The 27,151-nt window shown below is 46.3% G+C and overlaps 1 protein-coding gene across 3 annotated transcripts in view; it reads right to left on the bottom strand.

The window, feature by feature from the left end:
- Window positions 1-27,151, bottom strand: part of LOC142767045 (uncharacterized) — a 123,152-nt gene that overhangs the window by 76,291 nt on the left and 19,710 nt on the right. For all 3 annotated transcript variants that reach the window (XR_012884726.1, XM_075868260.1, XM_075868261.1), the window contains exon 3: window positions 25,341-25,385. Coding sequence is in view for 2 of the 3 variants with exons in the window: in XM_075868260.1 (XP_075724375.1) it covers window positions 25,341-25,385 (45 nt within the window). In the remaining variant the exon portion in view is untranslated. The remainder of the gene's footprint in view (window positions 1-25,340; window positions 25,386-27,151) is intronic.

The following is a 27,151-nucleotide window of genomic DNA, read 5'->3' on the forward strand; positions in this document are numbered from 1 at the left end:
GAACAGAGCCACCCGTTACATTTCTAGAAACTATGACATCAATTCCAGTGTGACTCAGCTTAAACTCCATCATTCCCTCCAAGCATTAAATGTTCGTCGTCACGTGTCCTTGTTATGCCTATTTCATAAGTACGTCTACAGTAACAAAACATCGTCGTTGCACCTTCAACGCCCGCTCTACACGTCACGCAGATTACATAACCATTTCAGCTTCACTCGCATTTTTGGAAACACGAACGCGTTCAACACATCCGCACTACCACAAGCCATCCGCATGTGGAATGATCTTCCCGACGATATCGCCTCTGATAGCAACCCCAACACGTTTCGGCAAAAAGTTCAGACGCATTTCCTTAATATTTCATCTTGACGTTCTTTTACTTCTTTTCCGAGGGTTTTTATGTTACGGAGTGGTCTTATATACTTCATCGCCATGTTTACGTATTGCTGACTTATTGCTTTGTTAATTTTTTTTGTTATTACTAACCGACATTGTACCGTTTTTATTTTGAAATTTACATGCGATTTTTCACTGTAACCCCCCTTACTCAATGCCTTCTGGCCTGTAAGGTATTTTCAATAAATAAATAAATAAATAAATAAATAAATATATAGATAGATAGATAGATAGATAGATAGATAGATGGATAGATAGATAGATAGATAGATAGATACGCTCAATGTCGCCGAAGTTCACTAAGAAATGCTTAGTTTTTAAAATATGAGGAACGGCCACCTGCTCCACCGCATGAGGGATCAGCTGTTTGCCCGGCGGATGACACCGAAAGTGACAAGCTACCATGCGTACCATTCAAACGAAAGGAATCGCCTGCCAATCTAAGCATATAGAAGTCACTTTCTCCTACCCCGCACGTGCAAGTCACCAACCTATTACCAGGTACGTCAACGTATTTACAGATGTTCATGGCAAAGCACCTCGTACTATGCAAACTAAGATTGACCAGTGCAAACCCGTAGGCATACGGCTACACCCTATGCAATTTGCTACCCAAGAAGCGGTACAGAGAGAAACAGCAGACATGCTACGACAAGGCGTCATAGAACTATTGGAGTCTGTTTACAATTCAACTATAGTAGTTGTAAAAGAAAGGATGGAACGATGCGTATGTGCATCGATTTCAGACAACTTAACAAGATTATAGTCAATGATATTGAGGCTATACCCCGTGTATAAGTCATCTCAAGTCAACTTAGACAAGGAAAATACTTTTCGAAGTTTGAGCTTGCTAAGAGCTACTCGCAGGTTTCCTTGGAACAAGGCTCTTCTTGTTCCAAGGAAACCTGCCTTCTTTTCCAATGCCTTCTTTTTCCACAGCATCAGGACTCACCAATTTAGATTCATGCCGTTTGGTATCAAAACCAAATCAACTGTATTTGCCACCTCATGAGGAAAGTGGTAGCAGACATACAGCACGTTTATTACTATTTTGATGATGTTCTCATTGCTACTGAAACCTGGGCTAAACATGTAGCAACACTTGAGTCGTTTCTCAAGCGATTTCGTGAGGCTTGTTTGACCATTTGGCCAACAAAGAGTGAGATGGCCAAGAGTCAGTCGAATTTCTCGGTCTTCTCGGTTGGGAAGGTGTTATTCAACCACAGGTCGAAACGCTCGGCAAAATACAGGCTCTGAAATGCCCACAAACCAAAAAAGAAGTACGCTCGTTCTAGAGCCTTACAGATTATCACAGAAATTTTGTCCCCAACTACTCTGAATCTAGTTATCTACTAAACGAATTCAAATCAAATCAAATCAAATCAAACTTTATTTCAGGAATGCATACAACTACATGAATAAATTCTACAGTACAGAGGAGGTCCCGAAGTTAGAAAACTGTCGGGGGGACCTTCGTTAGAGAATAAGTCAAGTGCGATAACAATGCAGCAAGCAGTGAAAAACACTTTGTACGAATTAAACAAAGAATGGTTAAAATTTCATAACAATAAGGCAAGAAAAGTTCTGTGTAACAGCAAGTCGTATAGTGAGTAAAAGAAATACTAAAATTAGGAGTAAGGCCCGAAGGCAGAGTTTAGAAAACAAGTTTTGTGATTAGGTACTCTTTAAACATTTTGCGAAACCAATAGAATGTGGGACATAACTTTATTTCAAGTGGTATGTTGTTCCATACGGATACACCTGTAAATTTAAGAGTAAGTTTTCCATAATTGCTACGCACTTTAGGCAGAAGGAAATTGTGACAGGCTGAAAACCTGGTGTTATTAGTATTGACAAGATGCTGTGTGGATAGCCCTGAAACACATAGACCATAATAGATGAGGCGGTACATCAATATAGCTAACTTTAGAGTGACTAAAAGATTAATTGAAAGCATGAAAAAATAAATAAAGAGTGGCGTAGAAGGCCATTGAAATGGAGCGAAGGCGATCAGACGTAATGCCCGTTTCTGAAGATGTAGAAGGGGCTCCAGGTGACTGGCATATGTATTACCCCAGGATGAAATGCAATAGGAAAGATGGCTATGAATATATGCATAGTATAATGATAGAATAATGCGTGACTGAAAATAAGGGTGGGCTTTAGTGAGAACATGAATGCCAAAAGAAGCTTTTTTTAATATTGAGAGTACATGATAGTTATATTTCAAATGCTTGTCTAGTATTACGCCTAAGAACTTCACATGATCCGATACGGAAATAATATGGTTGTTAAGAGATACTGAAACTGGTGAGGGAAATGTGTTCTGTGCGGATGAAAACAGCACAAATGTAGTTTTAGAGGGATTCATATAAAGATGATTGTTAACACACCATTGATAACTATTACAAAGATCGAACTTTAAGCTAATTTCAAGTTCAGTAGTTGTTTTCTGGGATGTAAAAATAGTAGTGCCATCGGCGTAAAGAAGACAGTTAGTATGCTTAAGGGAACTAGATAGGTCGTTAATAAAAAATAGGAATAGAAGAGGGCCTAAGATTGAACCTTGAGGGACGCCCTTGGTAACTGGCTTAGCAGATGACGCAATGTTATTGACATAAACTACCTGTGAGCGATTTGTTAAGTAATTGCGAATGAACTGCAAAGCGGGACCCACAATTCCGAAAGATTCATGTTTACACAGAAGGATCCGGTGGTTAATTGTGTCGAAAGCCTTCGTGAGGTCAATAAAAACTGCCCCAGTTAGTAATCTGTCGTCTATGGCTTGTTTAATTCGGTAAGTAAAGCTGAGCAAGGCGAGCTCTGTCGAGTAGCCAGGTCGAAAACCAAATTGGTGGGGAGAGAGTAGGTTAAATTTAAGCAGATAGCACATCAAACGCAAATAAAAAAAACTTTTCGATGACTTTGCTAAAGAAAGGAAGTACACAAATCGGACGGTAATTATTAGTTGACAAACAGTCGCCCTTTTTGAAAACAGGTGTTATCTTTCCTACCTTTAAAGCATCAGGAAATGCACCTGCTTTGAACAATTTGTTAATTATTTCAGCCAAAATGGGAGACAGTTCACGTGCCACGAGCTTTATCTTAGACGGGTGAATGGAATTTAAGCCTCGCCCTTTGGTTTTAAGAGATGACATGATTTGAAAGACTTCGTCTGCAGATGTAGGACGTAAGTAAAAAGACTGAGGTGAACAAGATAGAATGGGAAAATGAAGGTCAACTAGTGAATCGATGGAATTTGATGCAAAAGTATCACTGAAAGCATTAGCGATATTGAGTGGCTCGGTAAGGGAATGTCTATCAACCGTTATTTTTGATAAGCTTGTAGTCTCGCTGCTGTTCAAGAATTTTTTTATTACCTGCCAGTTTTTCCTGGTATCATTACCGTTCTTATCTATTTGTTTTTCATAATACTCGCGTTTGCCCCTCTTGAGCAGCATTGAAATTAGATTTGAATATCTTTTTCAGTGCGTTTTTAGAGAGCTGTTTGAAGGCTGAGATTTTATTTTTTTCGCATGTTTTCCTTTTTAGATATGGAATGCAAGATTTCGAGAAGATTGACCGAGAAGAGGGCCCCTTCCAAAGTCCTCTGAAGAAAACGAAAACAGAAGTCCTTTATAAACTCAAGATTTTGCTATCTGCGCCATCCATTTTAAAAGCACATGATTTTTCAAAACCATTTTTACTCCGCGCCGACGCATCATCGAGAAAAGTGTAGGCGCCATACACATGCAGCGTCATAAGGAAATACTGCATCCGGTGTCATACGCAAGCCGTAGACTACAACTGCGTGAAGCTGCTTACGCTACAGTAGAGCGAGAAGCTCTGGTTCTTAGGTGGGCAGTCCGGAAATTTCATATCTACTTATTCGGACCCACATTGATTTTCCAGAGCGACCACGAACCATTTGGGTACATCATGTCGGCCAAGCAACGTCTGCATAAAAATCTTTGTCAAGTGGTAATAATGGCTTGGGATGTCAACCTTAGAGCGCAATACAAGTATCATGACAATCTATTCCTGTGGTTTGTTTGTATTTTTGTGTGTATTTCTGGGATCGAACGTGCCGAGTGTGTGGGGCTCTGAACTGCTATAATGTGCAGTTGTGCTTACATGTGTGTTTACGTCTGCGAACCAACGTGTCCCAGTGCTCTCATGTTCTTCTACCGGAAGAACTTTTTTAAGTGTGGGGTGATGTGACGTAGTAGCTTGGAAAATGCGAGCATAGCAGACGACAGCGCCACGTCACCTGGAAGACGACAAAAATGAAGGGGCACTCAAAGCGCGCTCTTTGAAGAAAGAAGGTGCTCGCGCAGAACCAAGCTGTTCGGACGCGAACAAGACCACGCAAGGGAGCCTAGTGCAAATCTGAAACTACGCGTGAGGTTCGGAAGGCCAGGTTCCTCTCCTCGAGCCGTTGACGTCCTCGGGGCACGGCATGTCGGCGTCGCCAGGCCCGAGTTTTGGGTGAGTGGTCTTGTGAACATCTTCGGTACGGCGAGCGTCCTCGGAACAAAAGAGCTACCGACTCCGTCCAGCGAGCCGACGTCGCTCACAGTATTCGGTTGCACCTCAGGCCTGGCGATGCCTTCTGCAGCGGTACGTTCACCTGTGCACCCAAGCTATGACTTGATCGGAGCGCGCAGCGGGTCCCACTTCAGGGCACCGGGTTATGGCACAGACTGTGAGACTGGGTTCTCTTTTTTATGTGTGTTAACCGCGTGCGTGTACGACAACTGTTTTTTTCGCAATGGTTTTTACCCTCAACTAATAGAGCTTCATTTTCTTTTCGGCACTATCTTCATCTTCTTTACGCCACATGCCTTGCTACGTGGCGAACATAACAACCAAACCATCATTCTTTGTGGTTTTGTTCAGGCAACTATAATCGAATAATCGACGCAGAATCATAGGGTGCCATCCTTTTTTTTGCAATACCACCACAGGTGACAGCCACAGAATCTTGGAAGGCTGTATGATGTCGTCGCGTAGCATTTCGTCGACTTGATTTCTTATGGCCTCGCCCTCTGTCGTCAGAACTCTGTGCCGGTTCTGACGGAGTGGTCTGGTACTCTCCTTTGTTAGGATGCGTTGCTTTGCTACTGGTGTCTGCGTAGTTTTCGACGACGATGAAAAGCAGTCTTCGTGTTGCTGGAGCAGGCTTTTCAGCCATTCTCTCTTGTGCGTTGGAAGAGTCGGATTGACGTCGATAGTCTGTCGAGACTATGATTCGTCGACGCAGGTTCAGTAGAATTCGCGGGGGTGATAACATTGCTGGCTTTGACAATTTCCTCAAAATAGGCGATTGCCAATACTTTGCTCATATGTTTGTACTCGTTGCTGAAATTTGTGAACATCGGTATTGCTTTTCGCCCTCTCAGTTAGGCTATTACTCTTGTGACGCAAATCTCGTGGTTGATCAACAGCTTCTGGTCGCTTTCAACGACGCCTTGCATGCATGCTGATTTCTCAAAGCCCACGCACATGTTGATGCTGGATGGAGCGCGAACAGTGATTTGATCTTGCAGTACGTTCAAGCCCTGCTTCTCAGATGGCGGGTGCGGTGGTAGGGCTTGTTGGGTGTATAGCGTTAGTGACTTTGATCTCAGATGGATGACTGCGCAATGATGGCCTAATAAGTCCATACCAATGATCACATCTATCGAGATTCGCTCTAGTACTACGAAGCTTGTGGGGTAAATCCGGTTAGTAATACAGACTCTCATGGTGCAGATTTCCTCCGGCGTTACTAGGTGACCTCCAGATGTTCTTAATTCAAGGCCTTCCCAGGTGGGCTTACTTCCTTTAACTTCGCAGCGAACGTTTTACTGATGACCGAAGAGTCGGCTCCGGTGTCGATGTAAGCGGTTACATTGTGGTCATTAATAAGAACGTGTTCGTCGTATCGCGTTCCAGTTAGGTCGTAGCGTCGGATCAAGACAACATCGGCTTGTTCTGCTGCTTCCATGTTGCGTCGTCAGACCGTCATCAAAATATACGGTTTCGTCGTCAGGGCTTTGCCTGGTTCATGTGGTGTTCGGAGAGTACTGTCGCGGTTTCGTCGTCGGAGGATCTTTGGTAGTTCGTTGCACAGCAGCTTTACCTCCAGCGGTTGCTGCCCTTAGTTTCCCGGATAAGGGCTACGAGACCGTCCTACAGTTGGGCGAGTGTACGGCCGGAGGTGACGCAACAGGTAGCGGCCGGGTGACGGTGAACAGGAAGATCCTTGGGGTGTCCACTGCGCAGCTGTCAGGTAGTCGGCGAAGTCACTGTGGGGGGTCTTTCCCCCCGCTGTGGACGGAACGCGTCTATGGCCAAACCACGCAGTCCCATCTGATGGTACTGGCAGCGGTGGTAGGTGTGTCCTGTTTCTCTGTAGTGGTAGCAGAGAGGTCCTTGGTCGAAGGCGCGCCACACGTCGGTTTTCCTCGAAGCGTGGCCCTGGCCGGAGGATAGATGGTATGGCATCGACGGTGGCAGTGGCTGGTGGTGGAACTGCAATTGTGCGGCCTCTTGACGTTGGCGTGGAGGGGGAGTGTAGCGTCGTTGCAGCAGCCTGACTCAAAATTTGCGGCTGAGGCTGCGGAGCTTCGTAAACTCCAAGCAATTGCCAAACGTCTTCGTGGACGGTGTCGGCAATCTAATCCACTTGGGGCTGTGACGAAGGCCACGGGTTCCGCAGCTCCTCCCGCACGATTTGTCGGATCGTCTCACGCAGGTCTTCCGTGCTATGGCAATAGGCTTCGGCGTAGAGACGGTCATACTGTCTTGTGCGCATCTCAAGCGCCTTTTCTATTGTCGTGGCCTCGGTGCGGAAATCATCAACATTTTTGGGTGGGTTTCAGACAAGTCCCGCTAGCAACTTTTGCTTCACACACCGCATAAGGAAGCGGAGAATTTGTCTTCTGCCAAGGCATGATCGACATGTCGAAACAATTGCTTCATCTCTTCTGTGAAGATGGTTGTCACGTATTCAAGACCCGAGACCTACACCAAGAATGTTCATGTTTATTTTCACTGCTCATGCCTAACTTCCACCTTGTCTTAATGACGCTCTGCTTCTTGTTGCCGCCCGCACGTAATAATTAGCAACATAACCCAGGGGCCACGGAAGTTCATTCTCACTGACGTCTTTCCAGAGTGTACGTCTTCTAAACAAGTCGTTTCGTTTCCTGCCAAAGGCCTGTCGCAGAGTGCAAATGTGCACACCACCGCTCCCCACTAGTCCACCAACAATACTGTTCGGCTATCGTGTCACTCGACGTGCCTCGTAGCCACATACAAGCCTGTTCACACACAAGCACAATCACCAGCATGCAGCCTAGGAATTTTGCGAGCAGGCCCATTGCGCACGAATTGCAGTATTATAGTCACGTGCTTGCTCAAGAAAGACGATGGCAGTTGTGCATGTGCCACGAAGGACTACGAAATGGACGAAAAAGAAGAACTCGCTTGCGCGTTCTAATTAAAAAGATCGACCTGCTCCTGGAGTCTCAATCTCTACGGCAAGACCTCTGTTTTGACGTCGTGACACTGGTGGAGGTGCTAGAGCCTACAATCGAATGCAGGACAGTCTTGCTCGGACCCGTTCACCTAGTCCAGAGACCCAGCCCCTCGTCACGACTCCGATGCACCGATTCAGTCGGCGCCTACTAGGCCTAAGTCCGGAGTCCGCACCTGTTCCGCCTCTAACCAGCATGGCAGCTCCTACCACATCCACGGCTACCGTTCCATCGCAGACCACTCTTCCCTCGCAGGTGACTCTTGAACAACCTCGCGTTCCTGCAGTTTTCCATGGGGAAGAGTACGAGGATGTCGAGGACTAGCTCGACCAGTTCAAATAGGTTGCTGTAGCTAACCACTGGAACGAACAGCACAAACTTGGCCGTGCATATTTCGCCCTGGAAGATAGCGGTTATACGTGGTACGAGAACCACAAAGCTACTTTCCAATCTTGGGAAGATTTCCGTCGAAAGCTCCTCGCCACATTTTCGAACGCGGACCGATGGGATCGCGCACGGCAACTTATTGAGGCTCGGGTACAAAAACCCAACGAAACAGCCGCCATATGCGCAGAGGGTATGATCCGTCTGTTTTGACGAGCTAACCCTGACATGCCCAAGGCGAAGAAGGTGCGTCACCTAATGCAGGGTGTCAAAGAAACAGTGTTTGCGGGCTTCGTACGAAATCCACCTACAACAGTAGATCAATTCATAAGAGAGGCGACTGTCGTCGAGCGCGCACTGTGACAACGATACCGACACTTTGACCGCTTGCCGAACCACACGGCAGTAAGTGCTGCAGCTCAGAACACTGCCATGTGTGAAAGTTCTCTGCGACAAATGATTAGGGAAATACTGCGTGAGGAACTTCGAGCCCTCTGCGTCCCTCCTACCCAACCGCCCGTCGCAACTGTTACCAAAATCGTCCGCCAGGAGTTGAGGCAAGTCGTTACACCACTCGCGCCAAGTCCCGAGCCACATCCAGCGAGCTACGCTGATGCACTCCGTCGTCCTCCACCGTCATTTGTGGCGACACCCTTCCAGCCACTACCCGCGGCCGTACCTTGGTGGCAACGGGATTCCATAAGACGACCACCAGTTCGCCGAACTGACTTGTGGCGCATGGCCGACCGTCGACCTATTTGCTTCCGCTGCGGAGAACCCGGTCACAATGCCCGCTATTGTCGTCATAGCGATTCCGGCTTCGAGAACTTTTGTCGTCCCGCTTCTTTCCGCTCTGAAGAACGTCGTGCCCACGATGCCGATCAACTGTCGACTGGCCAAGCAACTACACCTCGTCACTGGCGATCTCCATCTCCTGCGCGTCACCGTGACTTCCCGCAGAGCTACGCGGATGTCACCAGAGGCCGTTCGCCTAGCCCGCGCCGGGGAAACTAACTGCTGCGACCTCCGGGGGCAAGGTTGCCAATCGTCGAGACACCGAAAAGTTCCTCCTATCATCGCAAAAAAGATATGACGACAACCACGACGAATACGACGACAAATACGACGACGACTACGATGACGAATACTAATGCCGGTGAAGTTGTACGTGCTGATCTTGGCGTTTTCATTGACGGACATCACGTTACAGCACTGGTCGACACTGGCGCCAACTTCTCAATCCTGCGACAAGAACTCGCCGACCGCCTTAGAAAGGTCAAGACATCATGGACAGGGCCGCACATAAGGAGTGCTGGTGGTCAGCTGATGATTCCCACGGGTAAATGCACCACTCGACTTCGCATTGGGGATTCTAGTTTCGTGGCCACTTTCGTCCTATTGCCAGACTGCTGTAAACAGCTAATTTTGGGCATGAACTTTCTTCGAGATCATGGCGCTGTTATCAACATCCCTCAACGTATGGTGACGTTTTGCGCACATCCGTATGTCGACGACAACAGTGACGAACTGCGCGGCCGTTTGCGAATAGCCAACAATGTGACACTCCCACCGAGATCTTGTGGCTGTGTCCAGTGAGTGGCCTTCCCATAAAGATGTGATAGTGGAGCACATAGTCACTCTTTTGCTCACGCAAGGCATTTCTGTCGCGAGAGAAATCCTAACGCTTACTGGTTGAAAGGCAGAAGTGCTCCTCACAAACTTCAGCAACGAGCGCCGTCAAATCTAGATGGGTACCGCAATTGCCTAGATCGACGATATGGACCAAGCCGCTGATTGCTTTGCTTTGCAACCAGATGACGCGACAGTCCTTGCCTCGACAACATTGTCGGTGGACATCTGCTCCACGCTACCGCCCTCTGATAGGAGTCGCGTGCTTGGACTTATACACCAATTCGAAGACTGCTTTTCGCGTACGTCAAAGGTCCAGCGGACACCATTGACCAAGCACCGCATCATTACTGAAGACAACACGCGACCGATTTGGCAGAACCCCTACCGTGTGGCTCCGAAAGAACGCGAGGAGATTCAGAAGCGAGTACAGAAGATGCTCGTGGATGATGTCATACAACCTTCAAAATGTCCTTGTGCGTCCCCCGTGGTTTTGGTCAAGAAAAAAGACGGCAGTTAGCGTTTCTGTATTGATACTCGCAAGTTGAACCAAGTCATGAAGAAAGACGTCTATTCACTGCCTCGCATAGACGATTTACTCGGTCGGCTGCGTCATGCGCGCTATTTCTGTTCGATGGACCTCCGAAGCCGCTACTGGCAGATAGAAGTCGACGAGAGAGATCGTGAAAAAACGGCCTTTGTGACGCCTGATGGCCTGTACGAATTTAAGGTGCTTCCTTTTGGGTTGGGCTCGGCGCCAGCCAATTTTCAGCGTCTCATGGACACCGTAATATCGGGCCTGAAGTGGCAAACATGCTTGGTCTATCTGGACGATGTTGTTGTGTTCTCAGCATCATTCGAAGAACATCTCAGCTGTCTATTCACCGTACTCCAAGCCATACGCTCTACTGGCCTGACTTTAAAACGAGAAAAATGTCATTTTGGTTTCAACGAACTCGGCTTCCTAGGCCGCGTCGTCAGTCACGAGGGAGTTCGACCTGACCCGGCCAAAATAGACGCCGTGGTGCAATTTCCTGCACCCCGTGACAAAATGACTGCGAGACGCTTCTTAGGGTTGTGCGCCTATTACCGGCGATTTATCGAGGACTTTTCGTCTATTGCAGCGCCATTGACACGACTCACACGTGAGGACGTCCCCGTCTTTTGAAGTGAACAGGAGCAAACGGCATTCAATGAACTACGACAACGCCTGCAAACACCTCCAGTCCTTGCACACTTCGACCAGGACGCCCCTACAGTACTTCACACTGACGCCCGCAATGTAGGTCTAGGTGCCATTCTGGTACAGTGGCAGGACGACTGTAAAAGAGTAATAGCCTACGCCAGCAGAACACTCTCTCGCACGGAGGAGAACTACTCGACCACTGAGAAGGAGTGTCTCGCCGTGGTGTGGGCAGCCATCAAATTTTGTCCGTATTTGTACGGCTGCTCTTTCAAGGTTGTTAGCGACCATCACTCTTTGTGCTGGCTCACGAACCTTAAAGATCCATCTGGTCGTTTTGCGCGCTGGAGCCTAAGACTTCAAAAGTTCGACATGACCGTCGTCGTCAAATCTGAGAAGAGGCACACCAACGCCGACTGTCTCTCACGGTTGCCATTGGAAACTGTCGCTCCTGATGACGAAAACATCTACGCGGCCTTCTTGGGAGTTGTAAACAGGGCCACTATTGCACGAGAGCAGCGCAGTGACCCTTAGTTGTTGCCACTCAATGAATATTTAGAAGGACGACGTAAAGACGTGCCGCGGTTATTTTCTAGAGGACTGCCATCTTTTTGCTTGCGAAACGGTGTTCTCTATAAGAAAAACTTGTCAACAACCGGTAACCCACACTTGCTCGTCGTGCCTGCCTCTCTTCGAAAAGAAACTATGGAAGCGTGCCATGATGAAGCAACTTCTGGTCATCTAGGCTACACTTGAACATTGTGCCGACTACGATGCAAGTACTACCGGCCAAAGTTACCTGCTGCTGTTAACCATCGCGCGCGAACTTGCACCGACTGCCAAAAACGCAAAGCAAGCCAGCCGGTCTTTTACATCCAGTCGAAGCACCAGAAAAGCCGTTCACCCAAATCGGAATGAATTTTCTGGGTCCCTTTCCAACTTCCACAACAGAGAACAGATGGATTATTGTGGTCACTGATTACCTGTCCCGTTATGCGGAGACTAAAGCTATGCAGCGCGGCACAGCAGATGAAGCCGCTTAATTTTTCATCGAAAACGTCGTCCTTCGGCATGGCGCTCCGACAACAGTTATCACAGACAGAGGACGTGCCTTCACCGCAGAGATTTTGTAGTCGGTTCTCAGACTTAGCGGTACAGCTCACCGGAGAACAACTGCATACCATCCGCAGACAAACGGACTGACGAAGCGCCTCAATAGGACCCTCGCAGACATGATAAGCACGTACGTTGACATGGAACATAAAAACTGGGATCAGATATCGCCGTACGTGATCTTTGCTTATAACACCGCTCGACAAGAAACACTGAAAAGACACCGTTAAGTCTGAAATATGGTCGCGAAGTCACGACAACATTTTTTGCCATGTTGCCGCATGAGTGTGACGACATCCATGTAGACGCCGAAGAATTCACTCAGCGTGCCGAGGAAGCCAGACAGCTCGCGCGCGTGCGCATGTGTCTTCTGCAGCATCAAGATGCACAACGCTACGACACTTGACACAAGTTTATTAGCTACTCACCAGGCGACAAAGTGTGGGTCTGGATTCCGATACGTCGACGAGGACTGTCTGAGAAACTGCTAAGATGGTACTTTGGTCCATACAGCGTCACGCGACGCTTGAACGACGTGAACTACGAAGTCATTCCCGACGCTGATTGTAGTTCTATGCGCCAAAAGCATTTGCCCGAAGTCGTGCACGTCGTGCGTATGAAACCGTATTTATCGAGTTAATTAGCTCCCGGTTACCGTTTTCGCACGACCACTTCATACGCCTGGTAGAGCACCCAAGTTGCGCATCGGGCCGATGCTTCTTTCGAAGGGAGGCAGAAGTCACGTGCTTGCTCAAGATAGGCGATGGCAGTTGTGCATGTGCCACGAAGGACTACGAAATGGACAAAGAAGAAGAACTCGCTTGCGCGTTCTATTAAAAAGATCGACCTGCTTCTGGTGTCTCAATCTCTACGGCAAGACCTCTGTTTTGACGTCGTGACAATATCAAAGAAGACCGCTTCTCTCGGACTCGTCGCTGTTCTGGGAGACGCTCATCATAGCGCATGTGGCAGGGAAGGCCCTTTCTTGTAAATGCCCTGCAGTTTGAAGGGGTAGTATATTTGCGTGTATTCCAAGCAAGCAGTGTAATCGTGTTAGTGGTTGCAATTTTTCAGGAGTACTGTCCAGGTACACAAGGAGTCCCCTGTTTACGACCATTTTAACTCCGCAGATCGTAGGACCAGTTCCTCGGCGTTGAGACTGTTGTTTCTAAAGGATCATTTCAAACAGCTTTGTAGACCGGATGACGTCTCCCAACCAAGAAATTTTGTCGCCCATGAACTTCCAGCTGACTATTGGCTGACATCTGAAGACTTTGAGCATCTGCACTACCTCAGCGTTGAGCTTTGAATCCTATAGCAGAACATCCTTGTGGCAGGAATAAAAAAAAGAGTGAAAACTTCGCCTGCTCTACGACAAGGTCGAGAAAAAGATGCGTGGATGCATCAGACACACCGCGATGCTTTGGAGTGAGAGTATTTTCGTGACTGACTGCATGATGAGGCGCATAATGGCCATCGTCTTGTGGCTGTGGCACTTCCAATCACCTTGTCTGTATTTAGCTAAACGCCACTGTCATTGGCTCACCACGGTGTCTATACAGTTCAGAACGTTTCTTGAACCTGTCAAATTGCACTTGTGGATAGCCTTCTCCAAATCTTTGATGATTGCTGCCTGAATGTCAGCCCAAAACTTGTGGTTTTCGCAGAATCGTAGCATCAGTGAAAATTGTTGATGCCCTGTTCAGGTGCGTCAAGTTCTGGTAGAGCCTTGCTCTTTTCCTCAGCAGGCGCCTTGATTCCCATGACGTCGATACGCCACATTAAAAAAAAGATCACAGTCAGGAAACAAACTTCATGCTACAGTACAGGAACAAAGCGCTCGTGGACGCTGAACTTCGCTTGCGTTTATGGTGCCCAGAACAGTTCAGCCGAACTTGGTTTCTACAGCCATAAGGTCACTGGACAAGCAATCTATTGTTCCAGTTGCTACCTTCCAGTAGACATCGGAATCAAGTAAGACGCTTACTTCCAGTGGGTGCCAGGTGTCAGGATTAAAGTTGCCTGCAGCATAATAATTCTTGTCGCCCAAAAGCTGCAAAAAGTCAGTACTGAGTGGCGGGCTTGTAACATCACACATTTTGGGTACCCCCAAGGCCTCCACGTTTATTGCTATGTCCCTAAGTGGGCCTCGCAGAGTGAAATTTACCCGTTAACTGCGTGTTACTTCACGGGGCTTCGAAAGGTCGAAGGTAACCAAAGAAAGTTCTTCGGTTGCGATAACCTGGCGTCTGAGGTTCTTTGAGACATCCGCAGAGATGAATTGTACGGGAAGTTGAGGGCTCCGGAAATTTAGACCACATGGGCTTCTTTACCGTGCACCCAAATCTGAGCACACGAGCCTATAAAATTTCCGCCTCCATCAGAAATGCAGCCGCCGCAGCTGGGATTCCAACCCACGACCTGCGGGTCAGCAGCCGAGTACCTTGGCCACTAGACCACCGTGGCGGGGTAGCAATGTAGCGTTGGCGCGTGCGCACACGCTGGGCACAGCGACGCTACGTTAGAAAACGCGAGCACTCTACTGTCTGACACCAGGCGCGACCAGCATCCGTCGGCGCGGCCCGACGGCAACTGGTGCGAAATGCGACATGCTGAATTTCGCGCCAAAAGTCATCTAGGAAATTCTGCGTCTTCTTCTTTTCGTGATGGAGGGTCGCGAGACGCGCTGAAATGCGCATGCGTCAAAGCTACGAAGCGTGACGCGCGTCTGCGAATATATGGCAGGACAGACACCTGGAGTGCCAATGCCGTGTGACACAACAAAATCAACGCCGGCAAGCACGCGCACCACGTCACGCGAAAACGCAATGGCTCCTTGACTGTGGCAGGCAGTCATGTTCTTATATGACACGCATCTCATGATTGTCACGTTTGTACCAGTCACATACCTTCGTCATCCATTGACGTCACGTGATACCAAATTTGGCAGATGTGAAGCTAACGAAACGAACGAAAGTGCATCATGAGCGTGGCATGTTGTCATGTTGTTAGATGACACGCATCTCCTGATTATTATGTTTGCACCAGTCACATACCTTCGTCATCCGTTCACGTACCGTATACCAGATTTGGTATATGTGACGCTAGCAATGATGATGATATATGGTGTTTTTTGGCGCAAGGGCCATTTGATGGCCAAAGAGCGCCAGTTCATGAGACAAAGAATGTGGACAATGATTGTGATTAGCGGCAGTATAAGGGCCATAAAATTCCTCGCAGTAAGGCGGGTAAAAACATACAAGTAATAAAATCATAACCATGCCGTGAAAGGTGTGTGTGGTGTGAATAGGTGACAAAAGTTGGTGATAATGAAAAACAATGGTGGACATGTATGGCATTAGCACAAGTACCTCACAAGTTAGTACCCTTGCGTCCAAGGGCCGTGAGGCAAGTGCTTTCCTGTGTAGCCACCGCAGCAAAAACCTCTCTGGAGAAGTTGTGCTACGGAATGCCCAGGTATATGATATGAAAATTATGAATTTCTTTTAAAAACGCTAACAATGATTTATTACTAAAAAGCGGTTCCCTGCCAACGAACATTGCAGGGTGTAGAGGTATATGTTGTCGGTAGGATAATGGAAAGTGTTGTCTTCTTAGAGTGTCTAACTGTTTACATTGAATTAAAACGTGAAGAACTGTTAATGCCTCACCACAATTATCACACAATGGTGGATCACCACCGGACAAAAGATGTGTATGTGTCGTGTATGTGTGTCCTATCCTGAGTCTTGTTAGTGTTACCTCTGTTAGACGTGATTTTGATACTGGTGGCCAATGGCCAAGGTGTGGCTTGATAACGTGTAGTTTGTTTTGTGTGTGTGTATCCCACTTGCTCTGCCAGTAGTCCCTGAGGTTTCGTTTGAGAGACGACTTAAGATCAAGAGCCGGGATTGATATGGATGTAATGGCGGTGCTCTCATTGACGGATGCAGCGAGCTGATCCGCCCTTACGTTGCCTTGGATCTCACGATGCCCTCGCACCCAGCACACTACAACATGTTGTTTGAGTATGTAGAGTGTGCACAAAATAGAGTAAAGTAAGACAAAGACCGGGTTTTTTGTTTTTTAAGACTGTGCAGAGCCGTTACCAAACTGAGGGAGTCTTTATAAATTACTGCTTTTTGTATTTGTAATTGTTTGATGTGTTTAGCTGCCACAAATATTGCGTAAGCTTCCGCTGTGAAGATACTTGTGCGTGGATGTAGAGGGCCAGCATCCGAAAAGGATGGGCCGACAGCAGCGTAGGACACAGAGGAGTTAGTCTTAGAGGCATCTGTGAAGAACTCAGCACGTGTGTATTTGTGTTGAAGTTACAAAAAGTATGTTCGGATATGGGCAACAGGTGCATGTTTTGTAATTTCTAGGAACGACACATTGCCGTCTATAGTCTGCCACTGCCACGGTGGCGGGTATGCTACAGGAGCCATTACACTGTTTCCAAGTGACACTGCAGTTTCTTCAGCTAGACACTTTAGGCGAACTGAGAAGGGCTGCCTCATCGAAGGCCTGTTTTGAAACAGAGTTGAGCTCGACCAATCATTATTTAAAGAGTATGAGGGGTGCTTCTTGTCTGCTTTCACCTTAAGGAATAAACAAAGGACATGTAAGTTCTCTGCAGATGAAGCGACCACTCATTTGACTCAACATAAAGGCATTCTACGGGGCTGGTGCGAAAAGCACCCGTAGAAAGGCGGAGGCCCAAATGGTGCACGGGGTCCAGCATCTTCAAGGCACTTTGAGTAGCAGACTGATAGACAACGACCCCATAATCTATGCGGGTGCGAATGAGGCTTCTGTAGAGATTCATGAGGCATTGCCTATCACTACCCCACGTAGTACGTGACAACACTTTTATAACAATCATGACTTTTAAACATTTTGTTTTTATATACTTGATGTACGTTAAGAAGGTCAACTTGTTGTCCAAGATTAATCCTAAGAATTTATGCTCGGCTTTGACGGGCAGACTTTGCCCGTTCAGTCGAATGTCAGGTTCCGAGTGCATACCTCTCTTTCGAGAGAACAAGACACACGTGCTTTTTTGTGGGTTAAGTCGAAATCCGTTTTCATCTGCCCATTTGGAGACCTTATTTTAACGCAGCTGAACCTGCCGCTCACACATGGCCAAGTTGCATGACTTGAAGCTAAGCTGAACGTCGTCGACATATGTACAATAAAACATATTGCGGGGAATGGACAAGTGCAAAGAATTCATTTTGAAAATAAAAATGTGCAACTAAGCACGCCACCTTGTGGCACGCCTGTTTCCTGGACAAATGTTTGGGAAAACACACTGCCCAGACGGACACGGAATGTCCGGTTTGACAGGTAACTTTCGATTATATGAAACATTCTTCCGCGCACACCAAGGTTCTTCTGCACACACCAAGGTGGGACAGGTCTCTTAGAATTCCGAAACGCCCTGTTGTATCATATGCCATTTCGATATCGAGGAACACAGAAAGAAAATATTGTTTATGGACGAAGGCGTCTCTGATCTGTGCCTCGAAACGAACAAGGTAGTCTGTGGTGGATCTACTTTCTCGAAACTAGCACTGAAATGGGTCGAGCAAACTGTTTGTTTCAAGGATATGTACAATTCGGCAGTTTATCATTTTTTCAAATAATTTGCACAAGCAGCTTGTAAGTGCAATAGGCCTATTACTTGAAGATAAAAAAGGGTCCTTGCCCTCTTTCAAAATGGGAATAATAATAGCCTCTTTCCAGGAGGTAGGGATAGTGCCAGAAAACCAGATAGCATTGTACAAACAAAGTAGAGTTTTTCGTGTTTCGGCTGGTAGGTTTTTTAGAATTTTATACACCACACGATCAGAACCTGGGGCAGAAGTACTGCAGGAGTTTAGGGATGTTCGGAGCTCCGCTAGACAGAAAGCTTGGTTATATGCCTAGTATCTAGTGGATTTGTGTTCGAGTTTCTGCTTTTCTATTCTTGTTCTGTACTTTTGAAAAGTGGCAGTATAGTGGGACGAGCTGGATACCCGTTCGAAATGTGCCCCGAGGAAGTTTGCCTGATCTTCCAAGGTATCACCTTGAGTGTTTACGAGTGGAAGTGTGTGTATTGTTTCCCTGCTATCCTACCGACCATGTTCCAGACTTTGGCCTCTTGTGTGTATGAATTGATCACTGACAAAAACTTCTGCCAGTTTTCTTTTCTGGCCTGCCGACGCGTTCTCCTAGCTTGAGACTTTATTTTCTTGAAGGTGTCAAGATTTTCGGCTGTCGGTGAGTTCCGAAGCAGCCTCCAAGCTCTGTTTTGCTGTTTGTGCGCGTTTCGGCATTCAGAGTTCCACCAAGGCACACGCCGTTTTCCAGGGTGTCCATTTGTTTGTGGGATGCATTTTGTTGCAGCATCAATCAAAAACGCTGTGAAGAAGTTGACAGCAACATCAATGTTCAAAGTACATATGTCATTCCAACCTAGACGAGCGATGGTACAAAACTCTTCCCAGTCGGCTCTGTTTATGAGCCACTTGGGAACACGTGGTGGACACTCAGTTACTGTATTTGTGCTCAAAACTACAGGAAAGTGGTCACTTTCGTGCAGATTACTGACGACTTTCCACTGGAGTAGAGACACAAGGGATGGAGATACTATGCTTAGGTCTATGGAGGAGTAGGTGTTATTGGCGAGATTATAATAGGTTGGTTCTTTTCGATTTAGGAGACACGCACTCGACGAGAGAAGGAACTGTTCGATCAGTCGACCTCGCGCGTCATACCGTGAGTCACCCCATAGCCTGCTATGCGCAATAAAGTCTCCAAGGAGAACATAAGGTTCCGGAAGTTCATCAATTAAAGAGTGTAAATCATGTTTTTGCAGCTGATAGCTAGGAGGAATGTAAATAGTGCAGATTGTGATCAGTTTATCAAAAAGAACCGCTCGAACAGCCACTGCCTCAAGGGATGTTTGGAGTTGTAAGTGTGTGCATGCAATTCCTTGATTCACTATGATGGCAACACCTCCGGATGATGTCATGGCATCATCACGGTCCTTTCAAAAAATAACGTATTTACGAAGAAAATTTGTGTGTTTTAAATTAAGGTGTGTTTCTTGTACACACAGCACTTTTGGTGAGTGTTCGTGTAAGAATTCTTGGATGTCGTCAAGGTTTCTGAGAAGGCCCTTGACGTTTCATTGTATAATTTGAGTGTTCATGGTGAATGTAAAATAATGCTGTGTGTACGAAAAGCGAGTGGCTGTTTAGACGGGGAGTTTGAGTTCACTTAACAGGGCCGTCACCAGGCCCTGTTATTTGCTTTTTTGTTTTCTTGGCGCGCTCCAAGGAGTCACGCCGCTCCTTCGGCACCAAGGGTGCCGACGTATTCATTGCCTCCTCGGAGGCACTGGATGCCCGCACGTGCGGGCTGTTAGTTCGGATTTTGGGCCTCGCCTGGTGAGGGGAGGCCTTGAGACCCGAAAACTCTGGAGTCTCCGGTCTCTGTTTGGGAGTAGGCGGTGTAGTCTGGGCTACAGCCGCCTTGGGGGCAGGTGCCACAACCGCCGGCTCGGTATGCTCGGGCCGAAGGGGTGGCGAGGGCTGGTGCGGCGGTGCCTCCTGACGCGCCGCATCAGCGTATGTAGGTCCATAGAATGGAGCGACTCTTAGCCGTGCTTCCTTAAACGTAATGTTCTTCTTCACCTTCAATGTAATTATTTCTTTTTCTTTTTTCCAGTATGTGCAGGAGCGTGAATATGCGGCATGGTTTCCTTCGCAGTTTACACAGTGTGGCGGTTGTTTGCAGTTCTCAGACACGTGGCCTAAGACTCCACATTGTGCACATGTCTGGCGACCACGACAGGTTTTGGAGCCATGGCCATACCTCTGGCATCGGAAGCAACGATGAGGATTTGGTATATACGGCCTGATAGATGTCTTTGTGTACCCTGTTTGAATGGAATCTGGTAGTTTACTGGATGGAAACGTGAGTATCAAGTGTTTTTTTTTGTATTTCCTTATTATCTCTTCTGATAATAATTCTCTGTACATTATTGACATTTCGGCTCTTCCACCCTTCCAAACGTTCAGTTTCGGTGAGTTCAAGTAAGTCTGCATCAGATACCACTCCGCGAGTGATGTTCATGGATCTGTGTGGGGTTATGGTGATCGGTACGTCACCAAACGTTGAGAGGCTGTCTAGCTTTACAAATTGTGCTTTGTCCCGAATTTCGAGAAGAAGGTCTCCGCTAGCCATTTTGGTTACTTTGTATTCAGCCGCGAGAGTTTCAGTAAGACACCTGGCAACTACGAAAGGAGATACGGTCGTGGCTTGCTTTCCGGTTTTTTCACAGTGAATGACGTGGAAGTGGGGAAAAGTTTCTATTGGCTGTTTGAAGAAATTTATGTCATCGGTGCGTACCCGCTTTAGGCCGGTATGATCAGACAGTTGAGGGAATGCTCCATGCACGCCGGTCTTATTTTGTTCAGCAGCGTTGGCGGCCACCCACCACGGAGCCCAAAAATAGGACGCTGCAAGTTTGCAGGTGCTGAAAGCTTGCAGACGTAAGCCCTACAACACTGCTATAACCCAATGCGCCCAGACCAAGGTAGGCTATTTGCACAGGTTTCACCCTTGACGCCAGGAAAATTGGAAGTAAACAGAAGAGAGAAGTAGACAGGAAAGCTAAAAAAGTAAGAAAGACGAAGATGTAGGGAGAGAGAGATATGAAAAGGCGACTGCCGATTTCCCCTTGGTGGGTCAGCCCAGGGGTGCCGTGTACGTGAAGCCGGAGCCAAAGGGGTGTGTTGCCTCTGCCGGGGGGCCTTAAAGGTCCAATCACCCAGCGTCAGCTTAACCCCCAGGATCCCATTTTCCCCGGGCACGGCAAAGCCACGCACGGCTAGGCGTGGGAGGGAGTAGAAACTCCCCCGTTAGCTCGGGTCCGTAATGTCGCTACACACCAAACGCCTACTTGCGCAGGCGCCCCTGCAGGGATGTGACGCTAGCAAAGCGGATGCAAGCGCATCAGGAGCGTGGCATGTAGTCATGTTGCTGCATGACATGATTTTTATGTTAGGGTAAGTCGCTTGTGTTCGTCATCCAATTATGTCATACAATACCGGTTTTGCGACACCCCATGCTAAGAAAACCACCGCAAGAGCGGCAGGACCAAAAAAAGTAAATCATGACATTCATGACATACATGTCATGATATCATGTTATCACTATTGAAATATGTTTTAAATACATTCATGTTATACCATACCAAGTTTGGTATTCATACCAATACAGAAATGGTCAGGAGAGCTAAAAGTCGTAGGTGGCTAGATAGATAGATAGATGATAGATAGGCTCAAGGTTGCCGAAGTTCACTAAGAAATGCTTCGCATTTATTAATTTCACCTCGGTGCGCTGCTTCTATTAGACCAGTGTCACATGGGCACTTTTATACGTGATCAGAGTGACGCGGATGAGCTTTCTTGATCGTGATCTACTTTATGACTGCTTCTATACTGTCCAAGCTAATCCGGTTCGACCTTGGGTCAGATGAAATGCCCAAGGTGGCATTTGGGTGCCGTAAAATTTGCCACTAACAAAACTCTGCGTACGGTCTATCTTCAGAGCCCTTTATTAGCAGTCATTAGTGCTAGAACCACTCGAACATCAAAAACTTTGCATACTACTACCATAATAATTTCATAAATTCACCATTTGATAAACTTTTTCTAGCACTTAGCTGCATTACTCTCAGAAATGCTTGAACTTCGCTTTTATTTCTGATGGCCACAGTCGTAGTCTAGCATTTGCAGTGAAGCGTCAACTGGTCCTACGTGCCAGTGTTTCACTTCTGGCGTCTCAAGTCTGTTGAAGTCGCTCTTACGAGTGGTCAGTTACTGTAAAGATATCTTCATTTGGCCACGAAGAGCGGGTACGCTGCGACGCAGCGAAAGACTTGCGACACTCAAAATTAGTTTTGTTCAAGGTGCTCCAACAGCTCCAACGCAGCGAGAGTTCAACTAAGCGTCGAAGGCAACCTTTGACTGGTTGTCGTATGCTTGTTGTCTGCTTTTCTGGTAACTACATGCGGTCGATGCGAATCCTAAAATGTGCAATGCTTAAGATATTGCTCAGATTTAAACAGTTTACAAGTTGTTTTTTTTAACAACTTGCTGTTGGAAAGTGGTTTTATTGAACTGTACGTGCTCGGTTTTCTTGTTCATAGTGCTTTCAACGAGCTCGGTAGGAGGGTACAGCCGACACCGAAATCGCGATGTTTCAGGCAGATCGCGCGGCGTGTATCGCGATAGTCTTGATCCCGATCACGCCTAATCGTAAGAGTGACCGCGTAGCAGCACCTAATCTGGATCGTGGTTAATTATTCCTCATCGACACCGATCACGATTAAAAGTGCCCATGTGACATCGGTATTACATGTATGTTCACATCAAAATGTGTAAATTACCCATTTATTACGAATAAAACCATAGCGAAATACGACCATCTTGTTTCGCACTATCAGGTCATGCCTTCACGCTGCTGTGTCGGTGTATAGTGAAGACCTCTGTGGAAATAGGCGTGACGTGCTACAGATCCCGCTTCGGAGTTGAAGAAGACAAGGTATATATCCTGAACCAGTATCATACATCATTATACCCACTAGGGCTGTGAGAATATCTGAGTTTCGTCCACGATGGTTGCTCGGCTGCTGATCCACAAGTCGTGGTTTCGATCCCAGCCGCAGCGGTCGCATATATATGCAGCTACAATGCTAGGCGCACGTGTACAGTGCGATGTCAGCGCACGTCAAACACCAGATGGTCAAAATTTTTTGACACCTACAGTACTGCGTCTCTCATATTATAATAGTTATGAGATGTAAAATTCCACGTAATATTATTATAATTTGGCGAATCCCGTATGCCTTGAAATTGACGTAATGCGAAGCATGCGAAAGAAAGGTGACCATGTTGCTATTTTTTTATTGAGTGATACGTCATGAAATAACGCTAAATTTACGTACGACTGGTACACGCTTAGATATATGTTGAAGAATTCCAGATGGTTATATAACTAGTTGTTTTGCACTTTCCCAACGATGCCAACTGGAACATGAGCCTAGCAACACTAGAAGCTGATATGAAGCGCTGATGCTCACTAGATAGCCGGCTCTGGACCCTGCTGCATAAGTCAACATCAGTACATGGCAGCTAACCCCAATTGAAGTTAACCCGACGTGACGACTATATCAAAAGAGTACACAAGTAATGCTTAAAAAATTTTGCAGGTAGCACTGCAACCGCTATTGACGTTTCACGAAAGGACTTCCGCAACCTGGCGTAGCTCTGTGGTAAAATGTTTCTTTGTCACGCAGAATGCTTGGGTTCTATTCCAGTGGACACCCTGACACCTATTCTTTGCATTCGTCGGGTCTACGCTACCGATGTCGAGTAGTTATTAACGCTCGCGCGTTAAAATTACCCATGTGTGCTTTCGTCATGTATGGGTAGATACCAAGTATCTATTACCTGTGGCACATACCCGCATTCCAGTGGCCCATACCCACCCATGGGTATGTTCCACTGTCAGGCGGGAAAATATCGACGACGTACGAGACGGGATTGGAACATTGTTTATGTCTTGATTAGTGCGTCATATTCGTCCAACTATGTTTCTCTCTCATGTTAATTTTCTTTCATGCCAAGTTAAGAGGTGACAACGAGAGCACTCAAACGTAAGCGCCTAGATAGATAGATAGATAGATAGATAGATAGATAGATAGATAGATAGATAGATAGATAGATAGATAGATAGATAGATAGATAGATGTTAAATATTAGGTTTTTGGATTTTTTTAATTAGGTGCTGTGCAGCACTTCAACACTCCTTGCGCAAGTAAACTGTGTGTCAATAGAGACAAAGCGTGACTTGATGTTTGCCGCAGCTAGCCGCCGAATTAGCCAAAATTGAATATCTATTTTCATATTGGCAGCAGTAAGTCGCTAGGCTTGCAACGAAAAGTTGGAGGCAGTCGCGATTTCACACGTTTTAAGACAGTCACCAGAATGATCACGTTATTTACGTCAAGACCACCCAGACAGGTTTGTTAAGCCCTCTTACCCTCCCTACTATTGTTAGCGTACGCCAAGTTCAGGAGGGATTAACGAGAGCAACCAGACTTAGGCAGCTAGACTAAAACGGAAAGAGAAACCTTTCAAGGACTGACAGTGCAACTAGAAATGTTTAGTGCACTGTCGACAATTTGAGAAATTTCTAATATTTAAAGAAAAGCATTCGCCACCTATTTCGCGTTTTTCTGACTTTTCACATGTATAAATCTTTTTTAAGGTGCACGCTCGCTCTCCAATCATTAAAATGGACCTCAGAGCAGAGTTTCATTTATCCGATAGGTGCTCACGTGCTTCTATATAAAGAGTCATATACGCGGCAAGGCAAAACATTTAAAAAAAGTCAAAAATGTTATTTTATAGTGTACAACCTACCTCTATAGACCTCGTACTTGGAGACCACTCAGGTCTGCGTAGAACTTTTTGATAAATACACGACAAAGGGGTAAGCACTGTGGCAGCTACTGCCTCTTCTTGCATGCGTGTCTCATATTCAGGGAAGTCTCACTCCAACATACGCGCACTCGTTGTTGATTTGGGTGTAATTCACGTGATGGGAATTTTACTGCTGTCATTATCAATCCAATTTTACTCAATATTTATCGAAGGTGAGCCATTAGAGTACAAATGGTTCACCTCAGACCTATGAGAAATATTCTTCTTATTTAAGTTAGCTCGAATATTTCTCAACACTGACACTGTCCTTTTAAAATTAGGTTTATGCTTCAATCAGCTGTATCTGAAACTGTAAGAAACTAAGGTCATTATATGGTATTTTGTCTATTATAAACCATAACCACCCCAATACTTTTCTAGGATGTTATTCTCTCCAGATCCTCTGCCCTCAATGAATGTCGGCAGAAAAAGAGTGGGTCACCGAGATAACAGATGCGTCCCAATATTGTATTATTGGGGCTCAATAAAATAATGGGCATTATATTTTTTCAGAACCTATGTACACCATCAACATGGCGATTTAGTTAAAATAAGAGCGTTATCCTTACGTTTGACGTCCTGTTCTTCCCCATGTCCGAGGTAGCAGGCTGAAACTAAGAAAACGCCCCCAAATATAAAATATTGCTTGTAAAAGAAAACGCCAGAAACTAGAAAAAACTTGAAGCAGAAAAATTTACCCTAGCTAAAATGAAGTACCAGCGGGCAGCACCAGGACTGCCTGTGGTTGATTATCTACATTGAAAAGAAGCGCCATCCACACTTTTATTTAAATGAAAACACAGTATTACTGATGGCTTCACTTCAATACCATAAAAAAAATTCGTACTCATAGATATTACTCGACATTTTTTCGTAACTATGTGTGAATCTGAGCCAACCATCATAATGAAACAACACCAGCCCCCATCATGCACCGATGTTTCATCAACCGGTAGTTGAGATAGTCGCCATGTCTGTGATATAGGATCTGATACAGAAAAGCTTCATTATATTTTTCAGTTCTGTTTCAATCTATTGCATCGGTCAGCCCAGGGTTTCTTCTTCTCACATATTGTCACATTGCACCGGGATCATTTCCCCTTTGAGTAAGAGACAATTGAAAGTGGACGTCATCAGACGACTTTGTGATGACTCCAGGTAGTTTGACACTGTTGGCGTTATGCCAATTCCAACGCGTGAAGCCACTGCTCACGTTTCATTACCTTAAGGTCATTTGAATTTGGGAACGCACACAGTTTTTTCCTCAGTATATTGTGATATAAACTATTGCTATTTATTTCTCAGCACTGTTTTTAGTGCTGCAGCAGAAAAAAAAAGCTTGCGAAGTGTCATGATTTCTCATTGGAAATCAGAAGTCATGTGAACTCACAAAGCATATAAAGCTTTGGTCATAATAATCCTAGGAGTGAAACTCACGGATGTCACAAAGTTGAACTGGGACTAAAAATGCGAAACAGTGTCATATTTATCAAACGTTAGACAACTCCATGATGATAGCCATCTTGTGTTCTTCAGCTCTGTGTAATGAAATCTGCGTATTAGTACTTGTCTCCCCCACTGAATTCCCCTGTACTGTGTCTCAATGCCTCAGTGAATCGACTAACTATGCCCATTGCGACAGTGCAGCCTGACGACGTCTACACCTTATTGCAAAAACAGCATGATGCCAGTACGTTTTTTGGCAATGGTACACGCTGGAGGCACTGGTACACACTTGTAATCACTGGCACTCCGCTGGGCGTACTAGGAAAAAAGCTGTGTCGCACTGGTAGGGGCGCTGGCTCAACCGATGTGATGCTAGTGCGCTCACAGACCACTACTCACTTTGTTGGCTCTCTGGTCTACGAGATCCAAACGTTCAAGTTGCCCAATGGGCACTCCGTTCGCAAGATTGTGACTGATGTTTGCTTCAAGAGTGGCCGCCGTCACGCGGACGCTGACTGGCTATCATGACTTCCCCTTCCCACGACTGAATGCAACGCTGACAATTTAGACGACTGTCTGGCGACTCTTGACTCACAGTTTCTAGATTTGGAAACGTTCCGTACAGAACAACGTCAAGACCGAAGTTTGGCTCTTTTTTTCTCATCTGTCATCGATAAGCCACATCAGAGGCCATTCATCATGCAGGATAGAATTCTTTACAAGCACAATTTCGCTGCGAAATGGGCCTGCTGACTCTCGGTTGTCCCCAATTTTTTGCAAAACAATGTACTGCAAGCTATGACCGACGATCCAACATCTGGTCATATGGGGTTTCCCAAGACTTATCACCGCACACTGAAACGTTTTTACTGGCCCCACAAGCGTCAGGCTGCACCTATATACGTGATCAGCTGTGAGCAATGTCAACGATGCA

This window comes from Rhipicephalus microplus, chromosome 7 (genome assembly GCF_043290135.1).
Source record: "Rhipicephalus microplus isolate Deutch F79 chromosome 7, USDA_Rmic, whole genome shotgun sequence".
Classification (NCBI taxonomy): domain Eukaryota; kingdom Metazoa; phylum Arthropoda; class Arachnida; order Ixodida; family Ixodidae; genus Rhipicephalus; species Rhipicephalus microplus.